The following is a 22852-nucleotide window of genomic DNA, read 5'->3' as shown; positions in this document are numbered from 1 at the left end:
TTAATTATTTAATATCCACGCTTCCAGAAATGAATAGGTCAAAGGGTGAATTTATTTCTACTTCTCAGCAGAAACTTGCATCAGTCTTATAACATATAACACGCAACGAAAAAGTTTTATTACAAATCAGTCGTGATAGATGAATATAACGTAATAGAAATTCACTATAACGATCCACTTTGATCGTTACCTCGACGACGTATTAATTCCCACGAAGAATAATAGATCACGAGGTTAAATCATGATCTGACGAATGGTAGAATAATGTATAAATGCGGGAAAGGAATGGCTGGGTGCTTGTTCAAAGGGATTTCTGGATGGTTGAAGGAGAAAAGAGGGTAAAGTGGCCGAGTTCTCATCGAGGGAGGACAGCAGAGAATTCTTCTTTCTCTTCTTACCAACTTTTACCCGAGCGAGCTTCCTTCTGTGCCTTCAATTTTCCCTGTTCGATTCGCCAGTCGATTCGAGTCGTCGAAAAGCTAAGAAACGAATGTACTTTTCCTCGATACACTGTGCCGTCGTCATGGCTACCATCGTCTTGGATAATCTTCTGCCTCTAAGGACATGTTCTCCGTTATATCAGGCCATTTTATTTCTCAGTTCGACAAACTCATTTCCAGCTAGTAGTTTAGTTATGCGAGAAGTACGAGCATCGACGATCGATGGCATCAATTTCGAAAATTTGTATCGATTAACGAGACCAAATAAATTTAAGCTTCTTTAAAAATCAGGTGTCTCCATGAAAATGACTTCTTTTTCGTCGCATCAACAACTTAGTGTTTATTTAAAAGAATAGAAAATTACGATTACAGATTGTTACATAATTGGCAGCATTTCGAGCAATTTAGCAGCTTTCGTATTGATTTATAATCTTTTCAATTGTCCATTATATTTTATATCGAATTGCTGTCTACATAGCTCTTTTATTGTAGGATGAATTTATTATAAATGTGGCATTGCACAATTCACAAAATGACGGGCGTCCTCTCTTAAGGATATGAAGATACATGGTTTTAATGTTCTACCTTAATTCTAGAAATTATGACTCGATTAAAGTCAATTATCAAATTATTATTTGCTTTTATTTGAAAGGATTCGTTTATTTCAGGGTAAAATTATTTCATTTTCTCTTCTAACTGCCCTTTTGGATTCCCTCGGTCGATTCTTATAGCGGAGAAAATGTCATTAACAGAGAGAAGGACCGAAGCCTGGAAAGACAATTTCCTGGTGTCTCATGGTTCACCATTTCCTTTGACTAAAGTTGTTCGTCTATTCTGTACCACAAGAATCCACGGGCTTCGAGTCATCATATTCAGCTGCCTCTTAACAGCTTTGATCATTCTACCGCTATTAATACGTCTCTGTTTGACGTTACTAATCGTTACTGTATCTCTTTCGTATAATTGGAAAAAATGTACAACATGCTTTTCGTTCAGCGATTATGCTAGAAACCAGATTAAAGAAGAGTACGTTCGCACGAAATATTTCGTACGATGGTTATGTTCAATTGAAATTAACATTAAAGCTCGATGGAAGTTAAAACGAAAATTTCAACATTTTGATTGAACATTGAAATTTACCTGAATTCAGATTGCGAGAGATAAAATATATCAAAGTAATTGGTCGAATTGTTTTGTAAATAAAGAAGGCTTTGCTTTTCAATTTAACATTAGAATTTTGAAAAATCAATATCATCGTCGTTTTTATATTTTCACTAAATTTCCATTCGAACGCTTCAAGTTTAAGAAAGTCCGTTGTTAATTATGTCTCGCAAGTTTCGTTAAACAATATGTATTTAACGTTACACTTTCTGTTACTAAAATCATGTTAACATGATTAACGATTATGCTTAGGGGAGGCATGACGCGGAAGAAATAGTGTATTATTCGCAGCCATTCGTTCTCCTGCTGGCAAGAGGAAAAGCTATCGGCAAATGTAATGCATTATGCATGAGTGCGTGATATTCAAGTAAAACGGCGCCGATTCAGAAAATGAAGCCTCTTTAAGAATCACCACAGTCAAGAGTAATACTTATGAATGACTTTTTCTTTTCTGCACTTATCTTGGTAAAAACAGTGTTTGGATATTTCTTCCCTCGAAATATATTATTTCTCCGTTTGGTTATTAATTCTACAAGAACAATAGGTTCTTTCAATTGTAATTCAAATTCGAAATAAAATTAAAATTCAATTCTACGAGTATCATTATGGTGCTCGTGATTAATTACGTAGAGTATAAAAATAAAAAGAAGGAAACAAGAAAAATGTTATGATCTAGAACTGACCGTAGATTATAAGAAAATTCCTAACACAAGGAAATCCCATTAACCTGAAACGTAGACTGTGCTCTGAAGCACATCTCTAAATCCGTACTTATGTACCTATATATACAGGGTGGTTGGTAACTGGTGGTACAAGCGGAAAGGGGGTAATTCTACGCGAAAAAAGAAGTCGAAAATATAGAATAAAAATTTTTTTTTAATTTTTTCATCGAGACAACGATCTACAGTGAGATCCGTTATAACGAGACGCGATAAAGTGCACGCGTACCGAGCGAAAATTCAAAGTCGATTTTCTCGAAAACAAAGCCTCGAACGAAAAATTGTTATTCTATATTTTCGACTTCTTTTTTCGCGTAGAATCACCCCCTTTCCGCTTGTACCACCAGTTACCAACCATTATACTGTATACATTAAAAATTCTCATAAATTTATAGAATTGCAATATATACAAGACTTGAAAATTGTCTAATGAGTTTCTAATGATAACGTACGCGAACCTTTCGTCCCAAGTTAGTATACTTTTAAACTGAAAGTTGTTCGTAATTTTCTTGTTGCAAAGTATCGCCGTGAAATTGTCATCGCTCGTTTTCCGCCACGTCAACAAATTCGAGAAGGCGTTGAATTTTGTTGTCTCCGTAGAATAAATGTCATAACCTACCTCGTTGATGAGAGAAGAAATGTACGAGAATGTTAAATTGACGGTGTAGAAAATTAATTTACGAACAATTACAGTCGCTGTCTCTCCACGAGTCAAGGAGAGTTATTTGTTTAATGTTACACGTCGTTTGCATATATGTAGCTTTCCTAAAGAGATACTACGTCAAGAAGAAGGACGATACGGAGAAAATTATATTCCGCACTTTATTTCCTCATCACAGATGCATTCTTGGATTTTACGGACGACTATTTAATGGTACGTCGTCCTTTGCTCTCTGTCTTTCCCTCTTTCAATTGACTTACTTTTTGTCTTTGTTCAACAACCGCTCAATGGTGTTTTTTTTTATATTTCTTAAGACTTCTTTTCGCGTTTGATCGAAAAGGACGTCATTCTAGATTCTTACAAGGAAAAAGTTTCAACATAAGTCGAACATATTTGGAGAACTTCGCTTTGAACAAAGACTTCTCTGCTTTTCCATCAATGTTCTTTACATTTCAGTTTTGGTTTTCAAACGACAAGACATCCTGAAAGATTATGGGAAATTAATACGATTTACCGTAACAACGCTATAAAGTTTATTATCAGGACATGGATACGGTGAAGGAATATCTAGGATACATCAATCCTCATTGGGTAGCGGTGGTAGTAACAGGAATGTACACTCATCTTCGACAAATTTGCATAATTGGCTTATGTTTCGACGAAGAGAGTACTCCGTTCGATCCGTCTTACGCGTCGGTGCTTTTCATATTTTCCGTATTGTGCCTCTTAGCGGAATATAGACTTTGGCCTAGAACCCTTAAAGAACCACCTATTCAACTTCTTTACATTTACGAAGTAAGTATCGGTATTTGATGTTTTAACAAACTTAACGACGTTTTAATTACAATTTTGTACACACGTTAAGCGCATGTTTCACGTACGAGGAGCTCAGTGGAAAAGTAGCGTAAGTTTATTGTCCCCGAAAAGCAGCTCTCTATGCGTTGCATTGTAATTGTTTTAACGTTTGAAAGAATCCACATTAGAATTTAACTTTATGCATGATTTTTTCAAACTAAAGATTTTGTTCATTTGTACTTATCATTTTCCTGCTCAACTTCTCATCTATAAATAGCGATAAAACTACATATTCGATCGTAAGATCAGTCACATTGTTTTATATCTTAGATTATAATGAAAATAATAATAATAACATGAAAAAGACAGTAAAGATAGTAAACAAACTTCATGAAACATTTATTTTCGTCTAGATGTTGGTTGCAGCATTGACTACAAACTTAACCACACGTGCTATCTGGGTTCCACTCATGCACGTTATCTATTGTTTAACCCAAGAATCCAGTAAATGTGTGAGTTTGTTAACATAAAAGTTATTTGTTATTAAAATTCTCTGGAACTAGGCAACGTTCGAAATGTTTGTCGTATCTCTGTAATCTCCCTAGTTTATGCATCTGTATCGCAAAAATAAACTGCTTTTTCAGTTGCTATGGTTGAACACAGTATTGGGATTAAGTCGCTACTCGTTTTTAACTGAATTTGCATATTATATGGCGAAAGATTGTGCTGCAACGCATATGGCTTTCTGCATGTCCGTATTGTCGTTTGTTTGGATGCTGGATGCCACCGAATCCTTGGACGCGATTTTGGACACTTGGGCCAAGTAGTGAACCAGTAATGTTTAGTTTTATAAGACACTTATGTCGTAGAACGATTTAAACATAAACTTTCACAGTTAAATGACGAGATAATTATTTAGTACAGGTATTTAACTAAACTACAATTTAGAAATCCAGACAATCTAATGAATTTAAATAATTAAAATTATCGTGTACCGTACACGGTCCAGTAATTTTCTTCTTTTTTCCTTTTTATGCGATTCTTCTTTTCGTTTCTCAAATTGAAACTTTACGCGTTAAATTTCCAGGAAAAGAAGTTTCAACAGTGTACGGTATTAATCCAATCTTTATCATATTTTATTAGGAATATTATTTGTCATTGTACAATAGTTATTCTGGCTTACTAGGAGGAACGATTAATACACGTTGACACAGTTCTATAAGTTTCTTAGAATTAGTCAGAAACTCCTTAGTTTACGAAATTAAAAATTAATCAGCGCGAGTCAATTTTATTTAAATCTGCAAATATAAATGTAACACGATGTATTTCGAATACAAAGAGGAGAATTTAAAACGTGTCCCGATATCGCGTACTCGAAAGTCTACACTGTAAAGTTGTCAACAATTTTTCCGATAGGAATAATTTAATCGTAATGATCATACGTCGTTTGTACTTAGGGAAAGAACTAATGGACTATTGGCTCTCTGTAAATGTAAAAGGAAAAGGATCAGTTTCGCAAATCCAGAAGTGACAGATTGGTTTGTATATAAATTTATGTGCAGCACAGATTCCTTAAGTAAATACAAGCAACCAGACATGTAACTTATTGAATTTCGTTGTTTTGTATTCGCCTATTGTATAACTTTTTACATTTATCGATGTACGCGTATATTTCTAATAAAGTCCATTTTTTCATACTGAAATTTTAATAATTTCTCATGAATCGTACCGCATATAATGCTTCTTATCCGTATTTAAAATACTCCTGGATAAATTTATATCGCCATATCAAAGGTTAAACATTTTTACGATTATTACATTCACAGTTTTATTTAAATGGAATGAATATTTAAAGATTAAAGCTGCCATCTGTTTTTTCGATTATCGAACACCGATAATCGAAAGGTGATTCGTACAATACGTCTTGTAGATTAATTTGTGAAATACGTTTTAACGGGTTCTTTTTAATAATCTATTTGAAATATTTATTTTGAGAAAGAGAACTAGAAATAGAAAATGGCAAAGTTGCTTCATACCATTTGGGCGCTCTTGCTAAATATTTTCGGACTTCAGATTTTCCGAACATGTTTCGCCAATGCTATGGAAGACGAAGATTGCGAATCGCTTCTATCAGGACCACCGTTTAGTTCGGTTTTCTTCAGCATTGGTATATACGTTATTATCGTAAATTCTACACTCTTTCCACGATCTTTTCACGCACCGAAAATCGTTTTTCTGATACTGTACGAGGTTAGTGTGATAACCAATTTTTATCATTCATTCTCTCAAACAATACCTTTTGTAACAATTTTATTTACCTGCCTAACTTTTCTGTGACTCGCTTATTCTTAGTTTTTAGCCACTGCATTTATCTTGGAATTCGCATTGGCCTGTATTTGGACACCGATAGACGTCCTCTTATCGACAACGTTACCGTCCTGTATCTGTTATGTAATATTACGATTCAATATTCCATACGATATTAGGAAAAGAGTAACATCTTAGAAATGTCATAAACATAATGATTTAAATAGGTTAAAAATAATTGAAACGAATGTACACTTTACAAAATTAGATGGATATTTACGAGAATTTATTTGATTTTTAAAAAATAGACACTTCGACGGTTTGGATTGGAAGATGCAGCGGTTTCGTTTTTAACAAATAAATCTTGGACCATCGTTCTAACTTACACCGCGTCAATTACGTTTCTTATACTTACGCTTCACGTTGTGGATGCCGTGGATTATATTATTCTCAGGTACAATTTTCATTTATAATTACGACCAAGTTAAACCGATTAAGTTCATTATATCCAATTGATCGATTTGTTCGATTCATTTGCTTCGTTTACTCGGTCTACCTTGACTTTTTAATTTCTCTGATTTTTCAAGTTTCCTTTATTTGATCTGTGTTGCGATTCCCATACATTTTTCCCACTATTTTTCTACATTTTCTTATTTCTCTAGTCTTGTTTCCGAATTGTCTGTATAATATCCTCAATTTATCCGAGTCTTCGCTAATCAGAAATATAAACCTTCTTAAATATAAGAACTCTTAAGAAATTTCTTAACGTACAATTTCCTCGCACTCCGTATAAGACAGAAAATTTATTGAAGTTAGTATATAAATCTTATTTTATCGATAGTATTTCTACATATATTTCGTTGTAATTAAACTGGTTTAATATCGAAATGAAAAATCGATTAGAGCTGCTGTAGGATCGAATTGCTTTAGAACTATGAGACGATCTTTCGTCGTGTGTGGATTGTTAATAATAAAAGTAACTCGTACAACGAAATTTTCTGTTCTAATGTTTCCGTGAAAAAAGAAAGAAAGAAAAAAAGAAATGATCAGTAAATGTAGTTAAAATACAATGTTATACGTACGTAACGTCGAATGTGAGAGGATCGAGAAAAATTTGCAAAAATATAACGAATGACATATTGCTGGATTAAATATATCACTTTAAAATTGAATCTGTTTTTCTACAGAGATTATGGAATAACGTATTTCTTAACTCACGTTCGAGAGAAATTATGGGCAAGAGTGGAACAAGAATTTCCATTTTTAATCGAAGAAACCAAAGCGTGCCGTTGTAAAGTTCGTAGGAGAAGCAGTAAAAGGAGTAATAGTAAAAGTGGCGTTAATAGCAGTAGATAATTTTAATAATTAATGTTTTGAACGAAGTCACTCTAAGAGAGGGAACTGTAAGAAATATTTTTAGAATTACAAAGCATATTAAACGATAAATCAATCATTCGAATATATTACGCTTATTGACGTAATTTCAACCGGTTCTTGACTCTTAACTACATCCTTTCACTCATCTTCTCGTCATACTTATCTTTCACAGTCATATCCTCTAAACTTTTCCTCTAAACACGCATTTTCGCTGATAGTAATTTATTTTCAAAATGAACAGTTAAACAGTTGCACCGAAACATCGCAACAGTTAAATATCCGTACGATATTAAATGTTTGTACATCGCTAGCTTATTTTATTTTCATTATTTTTGCACGCTATTGTACGTCTATCTTCAGAAACGACGATTTAAGCAATTTTTCGAACTTATGCACAGTATAGGAAAAACATTGTTCGAAATGAAAAACGATGTATTTCAGACGTGAAAAAAAAAATTAAATATTTGCGAGTGCAAGTATTCGTAAAGAATATTCTTTGTGTCGAATAAATCTATTCCTTCCTCGTACTTTTTCATACTTCATCACTGCTATTTCCTTGGAATTTATGGAATTTATCTTCTATGAGGATGATCACAAGGTAACGTTAGTTAGCGATTTCTGCAAAGCAAGCTACCGAAGCGTCCTGTTTTGCGACCAAGTTTTTCAGGACAGAAAAAAAAAATAAAAAAAATAAAAAAAAAAGCTCCGCTCTCCAGAGGCTTAAACCCAAAAACCGCATCATACAACAAAAAATGTAAAGCGCCGACAAATAATACAGCATGGCTACGTCGTACCATACCATTATAAAAATTCATGTTTATTGTGAATAATGCACTTAAAAACTGTATTTCTGGACTCAATAAACTCCTTTGTAAAAAATAAAAAAATAAAAAAGTTAGCGATTTCTGCATTCTGCATTCTGACTAGGTAAAAGAAAAATATCGAGTCGAAGGACGCGATTTCCAAAAAAAAAAAGAAAAAACCGAAGAAAATTTATCTAGGGATTTATCTAGATTTGTATTGTTTAAAATACGACGGTTGGTTTATTTTTATGAAAAAGAAGGCATTTATTTCATTCCAACTGAAATGCAAAGTACAAATGGTATAGATAATATAGTGATAATAATGTAATAATTAATCGTTAATAAATATCAATTCAATTAATAATACGGTGTGTACCAGTATACTGTGGAATACTATATATACGGTAATTGTACTACACGGGATGTGTTCAGTGGCAGCGTTACAATCATTTTGTCACCGAAGTGTATATATTACAATGATTTATCCATTATCGCTGACCGACGATAATAAGTCGGCTCCTCGATTGTGCTTTTACATTTTCCTCGATATACTTTCTTTTTTCTTTTCTGTTTCTCGTGTCGCGCCACACTGATTCTTCGTTTTTATAAATTATCGAGATTTCTTCGGGAGGAAGGTCGCAGTGGGGTGGAGCGGTGACCAAGACAATGTGAAAAAGTACTTGCTTGCTCGATGTCCAGAAATATTTTTGTTGGATGCAATGCGACGTTAATTTGATCCTTTGTAATATGAAATCAGGGTAATACGATATTCTCGAGTATATTAAATATTACAATATCGAAGAAAAATCGTATTTAAATGAATTGTAACATTAAGAGCAAGTTATATAGGCAAAAGCATGTATCTCGGATCTGAAGGAAATTTTGAAATAAAAATTAACATATTAATCGAAATATTATTAATCTATTAATAAAAAATTGTTAGGATATATTAATTAAAAATATTCTAATTCTTTGACTAGAATTAATTTCAAAGTTATTGTAACTAGATACTCTAAAAAAAGAGAAGACGGTATCGATATTCAAATTCTTGACTTCATATCGAATAGGAAGGAAAAGATACATCAAGTACGCATATGCAACCGAATATTCCCATCCTCGTGAGCAATGTTTCGTTTTTCGACGTTTTTCGCAGACGTGTTTCACTCGGTCGCCATCGCAAATACAAACTGCGTTCGTTGAAAAGCGTTCCGACGACCACAAACGAACAAAGACAGCTAGAAAGAATTCCGAACCCGGAAGAAAAAGTTTCTGTCGTCGCTGAGCATTCGATCAAAGCGGACTAGTGCCGTTGTAGATATTATCTTTGCGTCGTTCCGTTTCAATCTCAATTAGTTTGAGATCGAGGCATGAGCTGCTTCGGTTCTTTGTGCACGATTAGGCAGTGCTTGGAAAAAAGTTTTACAGATATGTAACGTGAGTTCGCGTGGCTGCCATTTTTTTTCACGTTTTCTCTTCTTGTACAGATTATTCGCCTCGATCGGAAAACTCGATACCTACGTTCGTCATTTTCCGATCTCAACATTTTGAGATCTTCTCAAACGTAAGTACGCTTCGCTCTTTCTTTTTCGATTTTTTTTTTTTTCATTCTCGTTTACTCTTAAATACATTTCGACGTTCTTGTTCGCGTGCTAACTCGGTTTCGGTAAAAAAGTTGAGCCGTGTGTGCCTCAAATGGTACCTTAACTTAATATCGTTCGATCGACACTGACCTTTGGGTCGTTCAAGCAATTCGACGGCTGTAAAGTTTATCATTTTCGAAATACATGAAATCTGGTGTATAATACAAACGATATTGCTTGAAAAGTAAATCGATCCTGAGAACGCTGTCGTCTTGTCAGGAGTATCCTTTTTTCTCTCTTTCTTTCGTATAAAAGATATGCTGATTCGATGAAATTAAATTCGTTTCGTACAATGAATTGTATTCTATGATCAGTGCATTGGTTAATACATACGTCGTGACGTTAAAAATAGAAATGACACAAGTGTTGGTAATTATCGCGTACATAAAGAAACGTTAAATATTCACAATTATTCTACAAAATTTACAGATTTCCTTTTTCTAGACTCACTTACTCGTCATTCGTGACACGCTTCGAACATTTACAATGTATTAAGAAATCCGTTATTGCTATTATTCAAAATTCAGGCTATGTTACTAATCGTTATTTATAAATATAAATAAACGGAAAATACGAAGAAAACGTTTCTAAATATACGTTAGAAACAGAAAGATTTATAAATATTCGCTGGCTACAGAATTTCGTATTAATTACTAAAAACGAAGCTACTTAAGTTTCTATTTCTTAAAAATAGAGATTGTTTTCGACCAACTACGAAAACGATCTTATGGAATGAGGATAAGGAACGTTTTCGTCGCAACGATCGTTTTCTTCTTTCTTCTTTCTAATCGATCCTTTCTCAAACTCGCGTCAACAGCTTCTACTCTTCTTCTTTTGTACGTTTCGCAACTAAATACGCTCCATCAGTGGCAAATGAAATCGTAACGAATACATCTTCAACGAATCTGACACGTTTTGCAAATATTCTATATTTACATCGGATGGTTGGCGGGCTCTGAACAATATTTCCTTTGCACCTTACGAACTGCTTCCGCTTCAAAGTTATATAAAAATATATACTAACGAATGTACGATACCGAGAGTTTCAGTTTAACGAAGATGTTACGATAAAAAACACAGCTTGCTAGCCCGTCGATGTACCATTTGTTTCATTTCGATCGCAAATATGAGATGTTTTCATATTGTCGAAGTGAATGTATTCGGCGTTATTTTACATACAAATTTTACTTCGCTTCGTAAGCGAAGGACATGAAATTTTTATAAGAACGAAAAAATTGCATAGGTTTTCGTTGATTTGCTGTTCGTAAGGTTCTGCGTCCTTTTAGGTATCGCGCAAGTTTTTCGAGGTGCCTAGGTCAAGCGAATGGAGATAGACGCTTCTTATCAAATTGTCGAATGACGCTGTAAACTTGCGCCTTGTAAAAGTGAGTCTCGGAAGTTGACTTTACTAACATTTAGATCTCTTTAAAATTATGTTACACCATTACAGTTATAAGTAATTACGCAATGAAGAATAATTATAGTCTTCGTTTTAACGAACGACGTTCTTACTATACCCACGTTTCTACTGCCTGATGTTGATAAATGAATGTACATACACGTTATGTTTTCGACAATATGTTGAAACGAACGTAATATTTCCTATTATCCTTTTAACGTGTCTATTATTTAAAAAAATGCCCGATAGTTTGATAAGGCTTCGCATTATCAAAGTATACGTCTAATTGGGTTTGTTTACGAAATAAGGGCAGGTGTCCTAGAATAATGTATTTTCAGGGGACTTATTAATTCCTTCTTGCAAAGCCAATCTCCAAGAAATCGAGGATCGTTCTAATCTCCCGAGTTACTCTTTTCAAAAATCACGCGACAACCGTCTTTCTTTTCTTCTCCTTTTCTTCTTCTTTTTTCTTTTTTGCCACTGTACACACACGTGCGCGCTTGCGCGCGCTATTCAACTCATTATCAGTTACTCAACGATAAACCGTTCGTCCTCCTGTAACGCCAGTCCGTCGAATACTGTCTCTGCTTAGAAACTACTTGGCGGGGTAAAGTCGACGATAGGAATGGCCGGAGAAACGAAATGGTGTACTACGAAGGAGGACGGTGAGATAATGAAACAACGATAATTCAATGGTAAAGAACCTGTCGACATCGAGAAACGTGAAATGTAGCGGTCTCGGTATGTCGAGAAGGATAAAATCTATTTTGCTTGATAAACAGGCAACGAATTCCGATTAACGATCTTTGAGAAACACTCAGCTACATTTTCGAGAGTATAGAATGGAAAGTTTAATCGTTGAAAGAACGATTACGGATAATCGAAGTGATAATAGAAATTCGGATTGCTTGATATTACCAATGTTATGTTATCGTTAGAAACAATTTTATAAGAAGATATCTTAACAATATAGAGATTCGTTTAAGCTGAATATTTGAGAACGAAACGTTATCAATATCTAGAATCCTGTGGCAATCTATCGTAATTTAGTTGAGAATCGGCAGAAAGTCTCGCGATACTTGGAAACGAGAAGTACAGGAGAAAAATACGATAAGTACAAGTTTGTTGATTTTCTGATCTTGAAGTTATTTGGTGGTTAAAAAGGGGTTAAAAAGAGAAGGTTATAGATATGTGATTAGTTGAGAGGGTATTGGATTTTAGAATTACTCGTATGAAAAACAAACCTGACTTATCGTTCTTTTCCTCCGTGATCTTCGAATCAAGTAATTTCAATAATCACAAGAAAAGTGGGGACAGCGATAAGTTATCGTATGTACAAAAACGAATATCTCGGGCGAACATATAGGCTGGTAACATCTAGAGAAAACTAATGAAAAAAGAGATATGGGGGGAGAAATGTACGTGCAATGTGAACGTAGCTTAAAGTGAGATTTCGATGTGTTTCTCGATGTTCTCAGAGGCTCATGAGGAACAGACGTAAACGGACGTCGAAGACAACGGGCGCGGAAAACGTAATATCACAAACATTGCCGGGAAACGATACGCAAGACGACGAATCTTGGTAGGACAATTATACAGAGATGCTCGGTACCGATCGCGACACGTTACGAGCGGCACCGGCACACCGAAATACACGACGTTACTTACAATATTCGTACAAGTGCTTAAACACTACGCCCGGATCACTCGATCCGACGGGGCTTCACCTAATCGATAAATTGACTATTAATATTTCCGTAGAGAATTTTACAAATCAGTCGAGACACATGCATGGAGATGCACTAGGTTGACGCTATCCTTATTATCGTCGTAGCATAAACGATTTTTCGCTTACGATCAATCAAGGGCATTGATCGAGCAACGAAATTATTTGCGGTATCGAACTCGCTATCGATGCTGCGACGTAGAAGGGACTTTTCGCGTCATTTCCTTTTTCGCACGCTCGCCGATTTTTCTCTTCCCTCGTTCCTCCGCTTTTTCTCCTTTCCATTCCTTTTCCTTCTCATTTTTCTCATCTTTCTTCTTTTTTTCTTTGTTCGCCGTACTTTTTCATTCCATTGTTTTCTTTCGTGTAATCGCAACTTGTTGGCCGGTTCGACCATCGACAGAAAATAAATATTAACCCTACGTCGAGACTTGAATCGTGAGCTTTTCTCGACAACCGGCCCCTCGTATCGTACCATTACGGTTCTTTTCTCTTCCTTTCTCTGTTTCTCTCTTTTTTTTTTTGTTAATTTTTGTCTTTTTAATCTTCTTTTCAATGTGATTTCGTGTGTATGCGTTTTTTTCATTTATGTATAATATATATATATATATGTATATATATTTATATTCATATTTATATTTATACCGCTATATAATATTAATTATAATTACATACGCGCGCGGTAATTCTCAATTTGTTTATGCGGACTTTCATGCGCCGCACACGTTGCAGTACCCTTTGTCTTCCACCGTGCGCTTCTCTCTTTTTTAACTCTCTTTCTATATATATATATATATTTATTTATTTATATTTATTCATTTATTTATTTATATAAATCCATATTTATAATATATATATATATTTATCGTAATGTCAATAATAATACTATCAATAACTAATGTGGGTGACGGTGACGGCGACGATGACAACGATGAGGATGGTTCACGACTCGCGAACAACAACTAAACGTGTCTCTCTCTTTCTCTCTCTCTCTCTCTCGCGCGCGCTCTCTCTCTCTCGCTCTCTCTCTCTCTCGCTCTCGCTCTCTTTCGTTCTCTCGCTCTCTCTTAAATAATCCCTATTTTTAGTACGATAGACCACATTAGGATCGTTCGCATCGCGCGAACCAGGAAGGCGTCGCGAATGAACCATTTTACTCAAGATCTCTCTTCCCTTATACTCAACAACGTCAATATACGAATTCATGGTACGTTACACGGGGAGTTCCTATTAGCCGGTGCGCGTTCGCGGAAGAAACGAAAGAATTCCCGTCAGCTAACATCTGAATACGATGAATAAGTTGAGTGGGATTTAGAAGACGGATAAATGAGAAATGCCCTTGAAAGTATCATATACGGCCACTTGATGACCCAATGTAGATGAGGTAAAACGGAAACGACCTATCACGCGCACGGCTGGCAGTAGTAACGTGTTCACGAATATAATTCCAGTAGAACCGATGCTGTCGCGCCGATGATAATTTTAACCGATCGAATACCGAGACATCGAGAACGGTTGTACCGAGAAATAGTAACTATGACTGTGACTAAAAATAATGAATCGTACATATATAATATATATATATATATAGATTTATTTTATTATAATAGAAAAGTCTCGCGTGCAGGCTGACACGCGCGAATTCACTACGTATACGCGTAACGTGCTATACAGATAGGTATTACACCCTTCGAGAATTATGCGCCACCTACGGTGTGTCGTGACGATTGACCATGATTCGATAGAGATTCTTATTGCGATAGCGTTCGTTTGTTTTTTCTTTTTTTACGGCTGAGGGAAGTGGATGGAAAGCTGTTTTCGTGAAATCGACATCGACATCGACGAGTAGCTTCATTTTTATAAAATTTCGACCAGAGGATGTTAATTCTTCTCTCTCTTTCTCTCTCTCTTTCATTTTCTCGTAATCGCGCACACCGTGTGGCCGCCTCGTTCTTGTTCGCGTGTGCACATCGCAAAGAATATGCGCCTGGAAACGTGCACTTGTTTCATCAACAAAACGGAACGTCTTTGTTGCTCGAATAACGCAAAAAACACTGGTTTTTACGGTTTCTTCGATTCTGTCGTATGTCTTCTTTTTTTCTTGTTTTCGTAATAGAAAGTTCGTTCGAGCACACACGTTTCTTAGGGGATAGTCTCTTTCTTCATTTTTCCTCTTTTCTTTTCTTCCTTCTTCTCTTTTAAGCTCACGCAAACACTGTTTCTTCGAGGGTGTACAAATCGTGCGAGCTTACAGATTGTAGAGATCCTTTACGATATTCTTAGTCTTCTTCTTCGCTTTCTTCCGCCGGTCCGTACATGTCGGCTAGCTTGTCGAATCTCGGTCCCCAAGCACCTAAGTACTCGTACTCGTGCTGCTCGTCGTCTGTTCCTGTTGATTTTAAAATAATTATTCACATATATTTTTCTTACTCTTATAGGTGAATCAAGCAACAGTCGAGTATCCTTTTTGCAAAGAATCTGTAATTGGTAATCTTAATTTTCATTCATTTTTAATATTAAACGATAACAGAAGTACTTACCGGAAGCTAATGATGACAATGAACCTGCGATGCTTCCGCCACCCTCGTATGCATAATTTCGTAGATCATCGAACGGTGGTGCGTTTGGATCACTGTCAGCTCTCTTTTTGTGGTCTTCTATAAAGATGCCCACGTTTGGTTCTGGTCCTAGTGTGTCTGTAAAATATTTGCAATGGTATGAATATCCGATTATCCGTTATCTTGGATGTATATAACAACGAGGATTACTTACAGGGTATTTTACATGGTGGTAGCTTCCCGCCCATTTCTGGAATCGGGCCACCAATAGGAATTTGAAGCGGGGTAATGTCGAATGCGGTCATATCATCTTCTCCGCCACCCTCGTCATCGTAGTTGATGATATTTTCTCTCACGTCGTCATCAGGCCCAGGGTACTTAATATGAGATTCTCTTCTTCTATTATAGACGACAAATACTAAGACGAGAACTACAACATAATACGAATATCATTAATCACTTTCTGTATTAGTTGATTTTTTAATTCTTTTGATGTTTCAATTATTTTCTTTGTAAAGATACATTTTCTTTTCATTTTTAATGGACGAGGAATATTAAAGGAACGATACTGATTAACTATAGTAGAATTCTTTTAGTCAGTGTGTAATTTTTCATTCTAGAAAATTATGTTTCTTTCTGTAGCTTTTTACGCGTGTAATACATCTTGTCCACGCGATACTTACCAAGAATAATCAAAAGACAAACTAAAATAGCTGCCAAAGCTCCCATACTGAGTTTCAATGTTTGTCCCTCTTGAACGAGCTCGCAATTTTCTCCCCAGAAACCATCGGGACAAATACATCTATATCTAAAGCGTGGATCTTGATTGATACATCTACCACCGTTCAAACAAGGATAATCTATGCATTCGTTTTTGTCCATGCATCCTTTGCTATCAGGCGATGGAATTCTTCCTTCCCCACATCTAGGAACATAGACAAGATAAGATTTATCAAATCATACGCATGTACACAAACATGTAAATTAAAGATAGCGTTCTTTAAATTTTGCAGTACTTACGTGCAATCATATTCGTTCCAAAGATCGATACATTCGAAGGGTTCTGGACAAATGACGTTGGCACAGGGTTTATTCGAAGGACAGTTTCTTTCCAAATTTCTGGCCATTGTTGCTTGACCCCATTGTGTTCCATTCATAGCGGGTGGTAATGGAAGATGTTTGCCCTCTAGTCTTATGTCATCGAGACATCCTGTTCAAACGAAAAATTATATTAACTTCCTCCTCGCATCATCCTATGAACACTGAAGTCTTTTTATAATTGCATCTTATTTCTTGTATTTTATCACGTAATGCCTTTCTAACTATTTAATTCTGCACCTTTCTGTTCAAGAACTTTTGTCTATATATAATTGAATATGCCATTTTCCACAGTCTTTATCTCTATTCTTCTTCAATTTGATTATCGAAAATTATAAAATGTTTACCTTTCTGATAATCCGCGTACACTTCAAACGTCCGAACTCCAGTGTACTCAGCCTTGCCGCCCGCGAAAACTCCTTCTTGTTTGTCAACCAATAGCCACTGGTGTCCTTCGAAGGAGAAGGTTTCATTGAATCTTCTTCCTTCACCACCATCCAATTCCAAAGTTGCAGCTGATCCGTATCTCGATACTCTAACTGTGTGCCACTGTCCATCATCAACAGCTATCGCAGTCAGCCATATGTCTCGTTCCTCAGTTCTCAGACTGTTCAAATTGTAACGGAAGTGCAGTCTGCTGTCCTTGATCTAGGAATTAAAAGATGCAATAACTATAATTGAATATTTTATTAACTTAATTAGCTAGTTTCCTTTCTTTATTTAAATGAATATTATTTTCACTTCTAAAATGCGATAACGTGAATAATCACCTCCAAAATAGCGTATTCTCTGTTATGCTGATCGCTGACCCTAAACAATTCACCATGGACCTCTCGGGTGCGGAATCTCAGTTGTACTTGAGTGGAATATTTATCCGGTTCGAACGACAACGCGTATTTGACATAACTTTGTGGTTTGAATGTCGTTGGTATAGTGGATGTCATACATCCTGGACCAGTCCATCCTGGGTTACATTGACATCTAGCTTCAGTGAAGCTTCCTACGCAAGTACCGTGTTCCCAGCAACGGAAGGTGGATTCCTGGTTGTTGCAGATTTCCTCGGTTTGAGGGCAGCCAGCTACGCTGTTTCTCGATAAACCAGGATGTGCTAGGTCGTAAAGCTTGCTATTGTGAAAGAGGTTCTTGATGCAGCCATCGAAACCTTTACCAACTGGCATATGCTTCCACTTGTAATGAGTTGGATCGAATTGCTCGACGTATAAACCACCGATTTGAAGTGGTGCGTTTACGTTTAGATATTCGTTGAAGGGTGGTATGGTGCCTTGAGCTTGGCAACTGGTGTCGTTGAATTCTGGTGGCGTACCGTCTTCCGGTTCTGAGATATCCGCGGATTTGCAATAATCGATGATTAATTTCACCGTCTGTAAAATAAAATAGGATTCCGTGGAATTAATTATAAGGGATCGTTGTAAACTGGATGTAATCTAGTTATAACCTTCTCCTTCTAGAAGAAGGAAATCATTTTAATAATTTTAATTTTATTTTCTCATTTTGACACATATAGAGATATTTAAATTATGATTTAAAGGATAATTCTGACCTCCGTGTTCCAAAAGATGTCGAGTCTGTGCCATTCTCCGTCGTCCAAAGTTCTTTTCGGCTTCACTTTTAACTCTAAAGTACCAGAACCGAAGTCTATCAACAGTCGAGGTATTCCACGTTCCAGTTCAACGGATATAAAATCTGTAAATACGTTCATTACGTAATAGTATATTATTTCATTCGTTGCTGTAAAAATCGCTGATTTATTAGACTTAAATTCTGGCAAAGACATCATAGAGGCAGCTATTGACTACCTTAAGAAATCTATTGTTATCTTATGATCTATATTTGCTTACCAGAAACCATAATTTCGTCAGCCTCAGGAGGAACAATAGGCCCATTGTATAATAGTAATCCGTCGGGTTTCTTAGTGATGAATTCGAAGCTCAGATGACTGTTATCGCACATTTCTAGTGCAGGATACCAAGCCCAGCCATTTCCACGGAAACTTCTTGCAGTTTGCTGACATCTTGGACCATTATATCCAGCAGGACACTGACATCTACGTAATAAAAAATGCATTAAATAAAATTAATATGCTAGTATAATACATCACATGTTAAATTTCACCAGTTGTCAGACTTACGATAACCCAAATCGGCCTTCCACGCAACGGCCTCCGTTATAACAAGGGCTGTTTCTACATGATTCCCCTTTACTGAAGTTCCGAGCTCCGCATGTACATTCAGCGATTACATCCACCCGCACACCCACTAGGGCGGTTCTGTTTGCATTGACCATGTATGGTAAACTGCTAATATCCAAGGTGTTTGTGCAACTACCCTCGCATACTTCATTCTCGTAATAACACTCGTCGATGCCGACCATCGTTATGTTAATACCGACCTCTTTCTCGATCTAATTAAATTAAAATTATTTTTTAATCAAATTGTGTGAAATATATTTTAGCCTTTATTTAAGTTTGATTGGTTTTGCGATTTGGAGACCTTTCATTTATTACTATAAATTATAAAACAGGTCATTTCATGAAATCCTTGTTTCAGTAAAAACAATATCCAATTTATGAAATATTGTTATTGACCTCATTAAGTATTAATTTATGTGATAATATCGGATTGAACGTAGTTGATAATTCATTCATAATAGGATTTATCCCTCGTACGTAAAAGGGTCATGAAAAGGATGTATCTCTGATACAAAATTTTGCTAAAAGCTGAAGTAATCCAATATTCCTATATTTATAATAATCTGATATTTTCACTGATATTCCATTTAATTAGAAGCCAAAAATATTCAATGGGAAGATTTAGAATCTTAAAATGATTTAGACGGCAAATTTGGAATTATTTACACTATAACAAATTGAAATGCCATGAATTAATTCATATTAACTTACTTCTTCACGATGCATTAGTACGATTCCATTCAATCTTACAGGCTTGTAATACGGCGATCCGTGGGCCGCGAATCTGACGTCTGTCAACGGTGGATGCATTCTACGTAATTGAACGCTAAACACGTCTACATTTTCTCTATCGATATTTAACAAATGCGCCAATTTATCTCTAAATAATTCTGCTTTGCTACGCGATATAGTTTGTGACTGGAGGAGAAAAAATAAAAAATTCATTAAATATAGATTTCATATAAAAAAGAACGAGTTAATAGTGTATAATTAAATAGAATAATTACTTTATAATCCCAAACACGAATGAAATCTTCGTCTGTTATACCAGATATTCGAACCGAACCAGAATTTAATACAGCTTCGAAAGGAATCGTTTTCACCGTGACTGTCACGTTTGCTGGGACATCTGTTTGCGTGTGCTTCCGATCGTAGACTTTGAAACGTAGATGATATCTACCGTCGTGAGTGCCTGATTTCAAATAAATCATACCGGTGTCCTCATCTAGCTTGAATTGAGCGTGCTCTAAACCCTCCCAATAGAACTTTTTATCCGGTAGATCCCAATCGTCCAAATCGAATACGTAAACTCTGCCTATTTCTGTGTCTGGTGATTGTCCCTGTGAAACGAACTCGACCAAGTCAAATTATACGAACCTTTAATTATAATTATATATTGAATAATAACTTTGAAATATAATTTTTAACTCTTTGAGTATTCATTTAGCCAGATTAATGTGCTATTTCATTCTAACGTATTATAGTATTGAGTTTTCAAATAAGTACAGTAATTATGTAATTATAGCATGGTAATTATATCACACATAAGTCACGTATGGCAATAGTATCTTGATTTTATTTACATCTTAGTTTCTGGGATAAAAATTGATATTAAATAACACGAATTCCTTTACTTCCAAAAAGTCAAAATAAACAGAAAATTATGTGAAATTTAAATATAGAAATGAAATACATACTGCGTAGTTATATACAAAAATGTCCTTTGATCCAGGCTGCATTTTGTTATCGTTAATATCCCCGATAATAACAGTTAAAGTACTGGTCCCAGACATCGATGGAGTTCCTGTGTCTTTGATAACGATCGGTATCAAGTACTCCTTTTGTTGTTCTCTGTTAAACGATAGTAACGATGACACAATAGCCATGCCATCCCCGTTCGCTCCCTCTGCAAGGAAACAGAAAACCGGCGTTTGTTAGCGAGAACTATCGAACTACAACTAACAACGTTCCAGTGAAACGGGAACGTAATAGGATTGGATCCAGACTCACTGTTATCGCTCTCAACTTTGAAACTGGCACGAATCACATCGTCTGCCTTTGGATCCATCCTGAAAGTAAACGGTGGTCCATTGCTCTTCGATCGATCGTCGTCATCCGTCGCTGAGATCTCTACTACTTTTTTCTGTTGCGAGTGTTCCTGTAGCACGGGTCTATAATCTTTCAGAAATCTTGGCGGATTATCGTTTATGTCGTGTACGATTACTGTTAACGTGGCTGTCGCTGTTTTAGGTGGAATTCCATCGTCGATGGCCAAGATTTTCACCTGAAACAAATGATTTTTAGTTTGGTTTGTCTCGAATCTAAGTAGTATAATCTAAATATTAAATAAATAATACAAGTTATTATCCGATCAATATTTTATAAACAATATGGTTTTACGATTTACCTGATGTCTTGGGGTTTCTTCGCGGTCGAGACTCCTCTGGATCGATACCGTGCCATTTTCGTTGATCGAAAATTGCCTCTTACGATCGGAACTTCTATCGATCGAATAGAACACTTTGCTCTTACCACCCTGATCAGGATCGGTGGCTGTGAATGTTTCGAGACTGCTTCCAATGCGAGCATTTTCAGGAACCGTGGTCTCGATATTCGCCTTCTCGAATTGCGGTTGATTATCATTTATGTCGCGTAGCTTCACCACTACCCAGGAATAGGCAACGTGATACTTATCGTTGTCATTGTCTTCGCCCTACGAGGTACAGGATATTACAGCATAGTATCACAAACCAAAAATCGTTGATTGAAAATATAGAAATACAAATAGAATGAGATATGTTTCTGAAAGATTGTAACACAAAAATGTAAGAAAATAACGTGACTCGTACTTTATCTTATAACAAGACGAAGAATGTACTAAATATGCTAGAAAATGATCTCATTATTTATGGAGAATGGGTATGGGAACATAGAGTAGGAAGATAACAGTAGATTTAAAAATATAAGTTATCTGTAGAATTGTGTAATTTTTTAATTAAATACCTTATCGTTAACTTGTATCCTAAATCTGAATCCGTTGCTCTGCAATTGGTCCTCGTAGTCCAACGATTGCACAATTTTCAAGGAACCCGTGCCATCGTTATTTCTTACCATGGTAAATTTATCAGCACCGTAACCACTGCTCTCGATCACCTGCGTTTGTAAATTAATACGATAAACGATAATTCTACAATTATTTTTCTTCAACCGTTATAAGAAAACTTTTTTGTTAAATCAATTAACGTAATTTCTTTAAGAAATTCGGGGAAAGATACGCGAAGGAACGATTCGAGTGACGCAATGAACAGTACCTTATACTGGAATTTATTGGTCTCATCCTCATCGTGTACAGTGACCGTAAGAATTGGCATTTCCGGCAAATCTGGACCTTCCGTTTCGTCTACCTCCGTAAACCATTCCTCCTTTGTGAATTGCGGAGGCATATCGTTTATATCTTTCACTCGTATAGATGCTGTCCCCGTCCCTAAATATTGGAAAAATGCCATCAAAATCTCAGTAGATTGTAATTAAAGCAGGAAACAATTTTAGATGGAAAATTTAAAATATTAAATACAAAAAGATCTTGAGATCTGATTTGAAATAAATCTGATATTTCTATCTTTAAAACACTTTATACTTTATGCGTTAATGAGTTAAAATTTCCAAAGATCTTTCAGAGTTTCCATTTTAATTTTTAACTTACCCTTTAACCCCCCTCCATCCATTGCTACCACTTGTATAGAATAATCTGGCGTGCGTTCTCTGTCCAAACAGCATACTGCCGTCTTTATCACACCGGTTTCCGATTCAATTTCAAAAATTGGCGAGCCAGTTTCCTCCTCGATGACATTCTTTTCGATAGAATAAATTAGTTTTGCGTTTGTACCTTCGCTCGGATCGTCATAGTCGACCGCTGTCATGGTCATTACAACCATTCCTGGGAACAAGTAAGGAAAAAA

General features: G+C 35.8%; 3 protein-coding genes across 7 annotated transcripts in view; 2 read left to right on the top strand and 1 right to left on the bottom strand.

Moving 5' to 3' along the window:
* The first annotated feature begins 2443 nt into the window (after positions 1-2443).
* LOC117163579 (uncharacterized) lies at positions 2444-5524 on the top strand. 4 transcript variants are annotated; one of them, XM_076622302.1, is made up of 5 exons: positions 2444-3194; positions 3438-3776; positions 4190-4288; positions 4421-4599; positions 5234-5524. In XM_076622302.1, exons 2-5 carry the CDS (start codon positions 3528-3530, stop codon positions 5376-5378), a joined length of 672 nt encoding a protein of 223 aa, XP_076478417.1. In that variant the 5' UTR covers positions 2444-3194; positions 3438-3527; the 3' UTR covers positions 5379-5524. The 4 variants fall into 4 exon arrangements, with proteins under 4 accessions (XP_076478417.1, XP_076478420.1, XP_076478418.1 ...); XM_076622305.1 differs by having other exon boundaries at positions 4421-4610; positions 5234-5311; XM_076622303.1 differs by having other exon boundaries at positions 2444-3776.
* A 40-nt stretch (positions 5525-5564) lies between these two features.
* LOC117163800 (uncharacterized) lies at positions 5565-8354 on the top strand. Its single transcript, XM_033346527.2, has 3 exons — positions 5565-6026; positions 6129-6537; positions 7271-8354. Exons 1-2 carry the CDS (start codon positions 5793-5795, stop codon positions 6279-6281), a joined length of 387 nt encoding a protein of 128 aa, XP_033202418.1. The 5' UTR covers positions 5565-5792; the 3' UTR covers positions 6282-6537; positions 7271-8354.
* A 148-nt stretch (positions 8355-8502) lies between these two features.
* Positions 8503-22852, bottom strand: part of LOC117163809 (neural-cadherin-like) — a 247211-nt gene continuing 232861 nt past the window's right edge. For both annotated transcript variants that reach the window (XM_076622301.1, XM_033346543.2), the window contains 18 exons: positions 22597-22830; positions 22205-22377; positions 21897-22046; positions 21301-21606; positions 20904-21177; positions 20591-20799; positions 19901-20233; positions 19605-19811; positions 18834-19105; positions 18544-18749; positions 18246-18388; positions 17455-18066; positions 17032-17332; positions 16607-16796; positions 16270-16511; positions 15801-16016; positions 15569-15724; positions 8503-15417 (listed from right to left, as the gene is read on the bottom strand). In XM_076622301.1, coding sequence (XP_076478416.1) covers positions 15308-15417; positions 15569-15724; positions 15801-16016; positions 16270-16511; positions 16607-16796; positions 17032-17332; positions 17455-18066; positions 18246-18388; positions 18544-18749; positions 18834-19105; positions 19605-19811; positions 19901-20233; positions 20591-20799; positions 20904-21177; positions 21301-21606; positions 21897-22046; positions 22205-22377; positions 22597-22830 — 4334 coding nt within the window. In that variant the 3' untranslated portion in view covers positions 8503-15307. The remainder of the gene's footprint in view (positions 15418-15568; positions 15725-15800; positions 16017-16269; positions 16512-16606; positions 16797-17031; positions 17333-17454; positions 18067-18245; positions 18389-18543; positions 18750-18833; positions 19106-19604; positions 19812-19900; positions 20234-20590; positions 20800-20903; positions 21178-21300; positions 21607-21896; positions 22047-22204; positions 22378-22596; positions 22831-22852) is intronic.

The sequence above is a fragment of the Bombus vancouverensis genome, chromosome 10 (genome assembly GCF_051014615.1).
Source record: "Bombus vancouverensis nearcticus chromosome 10, iyBomVanc1_principal, whole genome shotgun sequence".
Lineage (NCBI taxonomy): Eukaryota > Metazoa > Arthropoda > Insecta > Hymenoptera > Apidae > Bombus > Bombus vancouverensis.
The sequence above is the reverse complement of the archived record's forward strand: the minus strand, read 5'-3'. Positions and strand labels throughout refer to the sequence as shown.